Source organism: Geospiza fortis, unplaced genomic scaffold, assembly GCF_000277835.1.
Source record: "Geospiza fortis unplaced genomic scaffold, GeoFor_1.0 scaffold265, whole genome shotgun sequence".
NCBI classification, from domain to species: domain Eukaryota; kingdom Metazoa; phylum Chordata; class Aves; order Passeriformes; family Thraupidae; genus Geospiza; species Geospiza fortis.
This window is the reverse complement of record NW_005054393.1, coordinates 2334048-2344539: the sequence shown is the minus strand read 5'-3', so window position 1 is coordinate 2344539 and position 10492 is coordinate 2334048. Positions and strand designations below refer to the sequence as shown.

Genomic DNA, 10492 nt, shown 5'->3' with positions numbered 1-10492 from the left:
AAAGATGAGGCCGGAAAGAGATGATGGAGTAGCTGGTTGCTGGACTCTTTTTGGTACAGCCATGGACAGAACCATGCTTCCTCGCGACACAGAGGCTGCATGCAGGGGGGGGGCGATGGCTCAGAACTGAGAGGGTTCAGTTTTGGAGACCCCCCGGCCCCAGGGGGTAGACAAGTATGGGGGGGACAAGAGGTCCCGAGAGTGATGAGGAAACTGTGCTTTTTTCGGAACTGGTCAAAGCACCCTTAAAAGGATAACCCTTGAAGCAGCTCTGTTCCTTGTCCAGTGGTGAGAGCGCTGGGCATGCAAGGAAGAGGTCACCATGGCCCCAAGAAGGACTCCTCTTCTCTTGATGGACTGAAATTGAGTATTTACAGGGTGATGGATGGAGAGTTGAAATTTGGAAGATGTATTGGAAATGTGGTGGGGGGGAGGAGGAAATGCTTTTTTGTGGAGTTTTCATTTTCCAGGTGTGTGTGTGCGTGTGTGGTTTTTTTTTCCTTTTGTAGTTTAGTTGATAAACTTTTTTCTAAGGTAGAGGCCTGCTTTGCTTATTTCCTGGTCACATCTCACAGCGAACACCAGGGAAGTATATTTTCATGGGGCACTGGCATTGTGCCAGTGTCAAACCATGACAGACTGCTAACTAGAACAACTCCTCTTGCTACTCAAACAGACACGATGCAAACATTGGAGCAGCAGCAGTTATTTGTGATTACAGTGGGTTTGCTTCAAGTTCAGTCTGTTGAATCCTATGCCAAATGGATCACTTCCTGCCAGCAGACTCTTATTTTAACTGGTCACACCTCCAGTAAGTAGGACAATAAATCATGTCCAAGACTATATAAGTCCATTAGTATTAATGGATATGTAAGTCCATTACATTATCCAAATAACTACAGGTGAAAAAACACTTAATCCAGCATATAAAATAAATACTAACTGTGTCTTCAAGATGAAAAAGACAACTTCTTCCTCTTTTTAAAGCAAGTGTGACAGAAGTCTACCATATTTACACAAGGCTCTGGCTCAGTTCAGAGGCTCTTCATAATAAAATATGAACGATTAGGATTTTTGAAGCTCCACTTACAGGATTCTATACATTTGACCCACTAATTACCCACTAGTACCATCTATCCCTTCCCCAGATGTGTAAAAACATGGTGATAAACATTTATGAAAAAGACCAGTTCTTAAGCAGCAAGCAGATGCTCTACTGCTCTTTCTTTCAAAAGAAATGGGAAGATGACAGGTAGGTTGCATACAGGTATCTAGTCCAAAAGTTACCAAATTTGCTTTTTCTTTTTATACCTGATATGTCAAGTTTCCCAGACTGTACCTGTACCTTCTTCAGCAAAGTTCCAGGTCCTTTTCATTCTATTTTCAGTGAAATACAGAAGCATAACTGGCCCACAGATTAATTCCAGGCTTTCTGTTACCCATTTAGACTTACATATCCCTTAAATTCTGACTTAAATACCCTGACTGAGGTCTTATGACAACAAACCAAAGCCAGAGGCTGTTGTGAGGGTGGATGCAGACAGCCCCAATTCGCCATGCTACGGCTGAAGCCAACACTGTAATGCCACCTTGCTTCCCCACTGCTCAACACTTAACATTAACATGGCCAATATTAAGTTCGTTTTCTCTCAAAAATCAATAGTTCTTGAAAGACAACCCTCCATGTAACATTAATATTTCTCTCCCGGAAAGCAAAACATTTCCTGAAGGCAAAACCCTCAGCCCTTATGACAGATTCTACATCAAGACAAGAAACTTTAAAATCTCCGCAGATGAAGTTAGTGGCCAAGATTAAGTATTTGTTTTACTTCTTCAGGAGATAAACATCAGCCACAAAGACCATCAAGCTTAGTAGAAACTGAAATGCCCTAGAGAAGCTTGCAGTCTAGCTATGTTCTTTAATCCTCTGCATACAGAATGTCAGAAATTCACTAACATTCATACCTGTTTTGTTGCAACATGTCTTTGGAACACTAAAGAAGCATCCAGACATACTTGCTGAAGTCAGGGAAAGACTGTTTTCGTAATTTACAACTCCAGCACACAGCTATTTATCTGAAATGAGGTATGACTGTTTGATGCATATAAACCCAGTAATCTTGCTAATTACTTAACAACCTAGTTAATGCTTCATATTAAAAGAGTTTTGCAACTGTAAGAAAATTGAGTTCTAAAAGAAAACTAGGAATTTTGCATTGAAAGTATCACAAAACTCATTGCTCATTTAGATTCCACTATTCATATTAAATCCCATAGGATCTAGAAAATGAAACTGTATTTGAGTTTAAATTTCTACTAGTGTTTAAAGCAGGTATTTATGAGTCTTCAGTAGCAGCAGTTAAAACCCCAGAAGCTCTGTCACACCTATGTATTATAAAAGATACTTGAATATTTCACATATTATGACTTCATTAAGGGCACAATGAAGTTTAAAAAATGTATTCTAGAAGGAATTTTGCCTTAGGAGACATGGTCTCATTCCATTTCACTGGACTTTGAAGATAGTTTCTTTTGACTCTTAAACAAGATGTGATTGGTACACAAGATTTCTCACCATTTCTTTTTGCTATCAAGTAAGAGAAGAGCTACACAAACTAGATTTATCTTAACAAACAAGTCACTTCTAAACTATTGAGCCTCACTGTTCCTCTCTTAATTATTTAAAATCCATAGAACTGAACAAGAATTTACAGTTCAGTAGCAACAAGCATTTGGCTGAATCTTGGAAGCTAGTGAGATGCCTTACTATCTAAAGCCACTGGCATTTGAGATGAACAGCCACAACAGCTGCAGGGATGCCCATCTGGACAAACTGAAGTGGAGAAAACCACACAGACAAATGCAGAGTCAAGTGTCCTTTTTTTAAGTCTCAATCCTCCTCCCTTCTTTCCCCAAAAAGATACTGTTTTAGCAAGTTTTCTATTGCAGAAGGTTTTAATAGTTTCTTTTTAGCAATGATGTTGCTTTCAATACATTTTTGTAACTGGTAAAAAAACCACAGCAGATTTCATCCTATCTTTGCCACTGTCAATGAAACAAACTTTGGTTCTTGAACAGATACTCATTGCTTCTTTCCTCTTCCTCTTTCACATGCAGGGAGTATATTTCATTTAAGATGCTTTAACTACATAAATTATAGCTCAGCTTTGAAAGATACTACATAATTAGAGAAATTTGTTATAATCTGAAGTAGTTATGAGACTGCACATAACTTCTTGTAATCGTCATTTTCTTAGCAATTCTTCTTGAAGTTTAGCAAGGGTAACAGGCAACCAATAACATTTTTTTACATTAGTCACATTGATACACAGTATTTTTACATTATTATTTTTAAGCAAATACTGCAGAAAGTTATTCAGGAATTATTACTAATACTTACTATTCCAGGACTAAAATCATCTCTGTCGCAGTTTCATAAACTTCATGCAAGTTAATGACCCAAAGGTTGCATTGTGCCAGCTCAAGGACTGCAATTTCGTGGACTATTTCCATCCGACAGTCTTGGCCCTTTCTTCTTTTTCTCATGAATTTTGCTGCAAACTCTTTTTCAGTGTCTTTCTGGATACATTTCTTCACCACTGCAAATTTTCCCCTGAAATTAAATAAGAATTTAGTTTTATATGCCTTAGTGACAGCATGGCCTTTATAAATTAACATTTCAGGAAACTTTAACCAAATCACTATTAGCATTTAAGATTCAATCTGAATTTAGAAAGATGCCTTGCTGAATGATGATCCCTGTGCTCAAAACACCCCAGCCCAGAATGTAAATAATCTCCATGAAACATAAGGAATTAAAAAAAAACCCAATCAATTCAAACAACACGGTTTTCAGAAACACAGAGTAAACAAGCTGTGATAGGTCCCGAGATTACATTATACTCCAAACTTTAACTTCAAAAGCTGGCAAAATCAAACTGTACAAATGTGCAATTTATACTTTCTCTGACTACCTTACAGTAACCCAGTTACTGTGTTCTGAAGTATCCCACCACATCCATGGAAACAGCACTCTTGTTGAATCCTGCTCCATTTGCCATGCAATATCCATACTCTGCATTTTTCAAGATGGTATTTTCACCATGGCATGTCTCAAATGATAACAGCTGGAGTTTTTTGACGAACACTTCTCAAAACCCCCTACTTATACAGTGAGACTAAGAATAAGGAACACGGATAATGCAAACACAATGAAGCAGCCTGACTAAAATCAAGCTCAGCAGCACAATTTTGGCAGCAGTGCCAAGGTGAGTAGGAGCAGGGAGCAGAGAGCTGAGCACGGTGCTTAGCCCACATTAATGAGCGTCACCTCTGCAGAACACACACCTGATGATGCAGTGGGCCAGCTCAAACCACACTGCCACGCTTGCGTCACACCATTTCCCCCACAGCACTCTGGCACAAGTGTCGGCTTTCAACTTCCTGCAAGAGTCCCACACCACCTGCTCCACTCGGTTCCACTCACATAGTGCTGATTTTTAGACTAAAAAGGTATTTTAATTAACACCTCGCACTAATGCAATGATGAATTCTCACACTTTGAAGTACATTAACCTTACTTTAGCTCTTACCACACAGGTATAATGATCATCAAAACTACCTTTTTTTATTTATATGTAAACATTTTCTTAAAAAGCTGCAGGAATAGCTTTGAGATCTTTATTTTGGTCCTTTACTTACTGTAGGGTTGCTGAAACAAAATAATAGTCCTCATCTATTTTGGAATACAGTTACTATGGGTTTTGCCTCTCCTACCTCCAAGCCAAAGCTCATCTCAAAGGTTCCACTCTCCCAGCCTATTAGCAGAAGACTGTTATCCATGAAATATAACTGCTAAACAAAGTTGTGGTCAGGTTGCTTTTAATAAGCATTTGTTTCAAAATCACACAGTCTAAATGAATCAAGTCAAATAAGTACCCACAAAGTGGGTATTTGCTAGGCAATCTCAATAAAATAATTGGACTTGTTACCACTGATACAGCCACAGTTATTCCTCTAGGAATACTATTTTGCATAAGCACATTATCTACAGCACAGTATGTATTAAGACTAGAGCACAGCACAGTCCAGATGTCTGGTGAAGGTAGACAAACAGCAAGAATATGCTTTCAATGTCTTGAACCTAACTTTTTGGGAAAATGTTCTTAATTACTAATACATACATGAAGACAAAACTATTGAAGTTTGCAAATGCATGAAGATAATTTTATAGCACAACATTTATGTACAGTAAGCAGCTATGCATTTATCAAAAGTGTTAATACACTTGTTCAAGTTCTTAGCACCAAAAAACATCTCAAGAAAAAAATCAACTGATAAGTATGTTGTCAAAAAACAACATATAAAAATAAATTGAGAAGCCCTTTAACAGCAAGTGATTTAAACACCTGATAGATACTAAGCCTTACACCAATAAATTTAGGTCCCTGCCTGGGTTCAACCAGGCAGGTTCAACTTCTCTGTTTTCCTTATATAGTCTCTGAATGCACTGCGTACTTCCTCTTGAATGTTGCCTTAGTGCAGTCAAAAGCTTTTAATTCTAGTACCAGGAAGGACCTAGAGAAAGTGGCTTTGAAAAGTTTGAAATCTCTATAATGCATCTTTCAAGTACCGTGCTGTTTTGAATTACATACAAAACCTATCTGGAAAGAAGTTAATTAGCCTAATGAGTACCGATGTTGTGATTCACTGTGCATTAGTCACTATGGAAATAAAACAGTATTCATGGAGCAGCAAGAAACAGCAAGAGCCACCACCACTGTGTGTGGCCATACATGTCCTGTTTAGCTGAGCTGGCCACAAGCCTGATAGGTGACGTTATCCAAAGGACAGGTTACACGGGAGTTCAGCCGGCTGACAAATACTAATTCTAAATTGTTTCAGACCAAGAATCCTGCCCAAGATTCCTTTTGGTTATGCCTATAATTAGAGCTATTATAACTACTGCCTGTTAGAACTCATCTTTTCTGAATATGATCCCCAAAAAGATCAAACTTGACAAACCTGATGTTTATAACCAGTGGAACTAATTACTGTGCAGTAATCTAGATTCATGTCTGAGAAAATTTCAGAGCTAAGATCCAAAGATAGCATCCACTATATGGTTACGCCAACAGATAAATTTTAAAGAATTTCTTTTTGATTGAGACAGAATAGTAGATAAGACATATATAAACAAGCATTCTTATGAAGTACACATTGCATACATTTCACCTTTGCTTTTCTTAAAGTCTTGATTTTCAGAACTTATTATAAAAAAGTATATAAAATAGTGTCAGATCACATCATTGCTACTTCAGTGTAATGAGAAGAGCTAGCAGGGAGAATGTTGCATGGAAGGAATAATTTTGAGATTAAAATCTTAATGCACATCTGTCAAGTTGAAAACAGACCACCAGACATCCAATCATAAATAAAAATGCTTTGGAAGAAGACAAGAATAGGAAACTCTAAATAGTTCTCAGTCCTCACAAGAGTCTCGAATATTCAAGAATTATGAGTTAAGATAAATCATATCTGATTACAAAGAAGCTCAATGTCACCTTTTCAGATTGCCAACAGAATTTGCATTGTTTCATTAGGCACACTTTATAGCTCAAAGGAAAATTGTCAAATCACAAATCAAATGTCAAATCAGATAAGCAGCAACATTTATATGACACCAATTAATTTTTTGTCCTAGGATCAGAACAACAGAAAACCAACCTTACTAATTTATTTATAATATATAAAAATAACTAAGCTTAACAAAATATTTAAAAATAACTAATCTCATTTTTAAAGTGACCTATAAAATACTGTCACTGTAACAAATGCAGGAATAAGTTCTTTCTGGGAAGATGTTTACTTTTTATAAAGTTCAGAAAAAAGCTTTTCTGAGATCCACAATAATATATGCAGTTTATTATGTAACTCATATCAAACATTTCTTCTGAAGTGTGGGTTTTTCCCCTGACAATTCTGGATTTCCAAACAACAAAGTGCAGGGATTACATTTCTGATGTTCATGAATATTTTACTCACATAAATTTATTCTCAAATGGCAAAACCAACTACTTGCAACTCTTCATTTTCACCTCTTTTATTTTTCCTTAGTTCCACAGCTACTTCACCCCAGCTGTGCTACTGCAGAGAGCAGCTGAGGACAGCAGTGTCATGGCACAAAATGGTACAAGTGTCATGTACTGCTAAGACACACATCCCTGAAACCTACCCAAGAAATAAAAGTTCATGCCAGAGTTGTTCTTTTAGGGGGGAAAAAAATCCAAGACATGCACATGAAACTACAGCCACATAACTAGTCAGGAACAAATAATATTTCACACTCCTTGGATGATTACACTATTTCTTATTCTTACCTTTGGGTGGAGAATGAGCTTGTATGCTTTAAGAAAAAACCAGGAATGAGAAGAAAAAATGGAATTGCACTGGACATATTTACATGTGTGCACACATTTTGCTAGAAGATAATTTTATTGTGGATCAATCATTTAAGGTGACCATTACCTTCCAGAAGACAGACCAGTCAACTTATTCCTTCCTCTAACCTAGCTCTAGAATCAAGAGTATTATTTTCTGTACACAAATGATGACTTCCAATATGCGCATAGCTTGTTTCACATAAAAAAAGGAGTGCAACATTCCATCAACAAACTGAAGAATTAATAGCCTAGTAATACTTTGTCTGCAATTAGGAGTTTTTTTCTCGAGGAAAACGAGTAAAGCAACTAAATATAATTATAGTAGACTCCTTAAGGAAGCATTTGGTAGTAAAAAATGTATTGTTCCCCATTTTACGGTACAATTATGGCTTAAGCACAAATGGTAAGGGGAAGAGTTAAGCAATTGTCTTGTCCCCTGCAAAGGTGACACGGCTTCAAACAAACCTAACTCAAGCTAGCACTGTCTGAAAACATTTAAATCTCAGCGAGGTGATGGAATGTGGCACCCTTAAAACAATCATCAGAGGTAAGTTTGATTTCAGACCTCATGCAAGTTCAGATTTGTGAGAATATTGTGATTCTGAGGACAGTAAAATTATTAAAGCTGTGAATACTGGACCAAAATGACATATATTAAATAATTTAATTTAAAAACTTTTATTTCCATGTCATGTTAAGGAACTTGCAATAATTTCCTTTCCTAAGTAGCCATTATAACGAAGTTTTTGATATTTTTCCCAAGTGAACCTGGCTTTCCCAACAGCTGTGTTTCAACAGACTTGCAAATGCCTGTTCAGCTACTGAACAAGGCAGCGCCTTCTCAAGCACATAAGCTCTACATTCTGAAAGCAGTTTTTTCTCCTGTGAGCAGAACTAATAAGCCTGACTTCCCATGGGTTTGCACCCAAGTCCCTCTGGTGACACTGTGATCAAGTTCCTCCTAGGTTCATCCATGCTTCTCAGGACTGCTTCCCCCAGGATTTTTGCTCCCTAACGTGCCACCTGTGGCCAGAGCCCCCGTACCACTCCTCCCAGCATCACCAGAACTATAATGCCTTCACATTCTGCCATGTTCCGCTTTCTACCCACCTCCTCCAAACACAGGAGACCAGAGTACACAAAATGGAGGCTCCAAGTTCCCAGGGAAGTTCAACATACACGTGCTGACTGACAGAATGGGAGGCCAAAGACTGCACAAACCTGCTGAGCTCATACAGCAGCCCCGATCTCAGCAAAGGTGAAAAACCTACTTGCTTCTTTCTCCATACTCTCAGTTTACAACACAATCCATACAAATGTTGTTACTTTCAAACCTACCTAAAGTTCAGCTTTCAAACTGTTTCTCAAATTCTGGTAAATGGGATGGACAAACACAGAGTGTATAAACCTTTTTCTACCAAATATTAATGCTAAAATAGATTATGTTGTGTGCAAAAGGACTGCTTTTCATTGAAGACAAAAACCTGCCATACCTGGCTGCTAATTTGTTCTTTGTAAAGATGAACTCTACCCAAAAAGAGAGAATTACACGATTTATGAACACATAAAAGTGAAACCATTTGTGTTAATAAATTATCAATAAAATTATAGTTATAAGTGGCACAGAGACTTTCCATCTACATTTTGTCGCAGATTTGGCAATAAATAATCTTTAATGGGAGTATTTGAGCTGAAGTATCTGCTTTTTAAAAAACAAAATTTAAAATTATTGAATAAAAAACCAAGCACATGCATTCAAATGTAGAGATTTCTATATTCTAAAAGAGAAGATAGTGATAACCCTTATAAAGTTGGGGAGAGATAGTCTGAACCAAAAATATGTGCAACTGTTGCTCAAAACCACGCCAAACACTTAGAACTGCCACTTAACTCATTTTAACTCCTGGTGCAAAATCACAGCCTTCACGTGAAGGTCATCCTTAAAATATTCAAAAAATATTCCACACAAAAATCCATGCTGCTATTTACTTGTTTAAACTGCAGACTAAGACTTGAGCCAGTAGTTAATTCTTATTCTTAGGTTAAGGAAATCATCTGAGTTGCACTTTTTTGTTCCAGAAAGAATCCTCATCTACTCCATGCTCTGATTAGGCCCTTGACTATCACCTGGCTCTGAGGGAAATGCTTATTCCATGGAAGAACTGCAAAATATTTTCTGAAGTCATCTGAACCTCAAATAAAATAAAAAAAGACGCCCAAACCAAAACAGCAGTGATTACAGGACATTCTGTACTACACTGCTCCCATGCCTTTTGGACTGTTTCTTAGAATTTAGGCTGATTTGTAGCCTATGTTTAGTTAGCTTCAGTTTCCAGGCCTTGGACATTGTGGTCACAACAAACTATAAAAAGCCTTCTTATTCCATGGGACGTTTCTCCCACCTGCTTACCATCTGAATGCTTTAGACTACTATGTTTAAACAGGTATTGTTTTACTGGTACATCAGAGTTACTAAGTGAGCATTAAGCTAACACCTAGGCAGCCTAAATATTTGTTACAGGTACCTCCAGCAGCTGCATTTGCCTTGAAACTCCTCCTTAGCTCCAAAGGGGTTGGTTTTGCCACTGTATAAACCGAGTCACACAGCGAGCATAACTTGCAATAGAACACACATTGAGGAGGATGTCTTTCCATATATCCAGTGGTATTCCATCTAATCTTTTTTACTGAAACAGTCTTTGGATGAAGCACATGTAATTCTAAGAATACTACTATTCTTTAATAGGAAGTGACAGAATTTCAGACAAAAGTATTGGTTAAGTGGTGCTGAAATTCCATATATGTAGTTCCCAAGGTGCGGAAATCTTTTAATGAGCCTTTTCACTGTAAACCTTGCATTCTATCATGTGTTGAAATTATACATGAACTAAACCTTACATGTGCAATCACTTCCAAACCCAAGATTTTAACCAGCTTTAACTCCTTGAAAAGTCCTTGAAAAGTTCCACCATTAGATTACTCTCAAGCATATGCTATCCCAAAGGAGTGTAAAATTGTTTTTCCACTTCACAGCATAAAGAAGAAATAAT

At 37.4% G+C, this 10492-nt stretch overlaps 1 protein-coding gene across 1 annotated transcript in view; it reads right to left on the bottom strand.

Moving 5' to 3' along the window:
* Window positions 1-8534, bottom strand: part of STK17A (serine/threonine kinase 17a) — a 26336-nt gene extending 17802 nt beyond the window's left edge. The window contains exons 1-3 of the mRNA XM_031060870.1: window positions 8459-8534; window positions 4348-4492; window positions 3401-3613 (exon numbers count right to left, since the gene is read on the bottom strand). Coding sequence (XP_030916730.1) covers window positions 3401-3613; window positions 4348-4492; window positions 8459-8534 — 434 coding nt within the window. The remainder of the gene's footprint in view (window positions 1-3400; window positions 3614-4347; window positions 4493-8458) is intronic.
* Between the last annotated feature and the right edge of the window lie 1958 nt (window positions 8535-10492).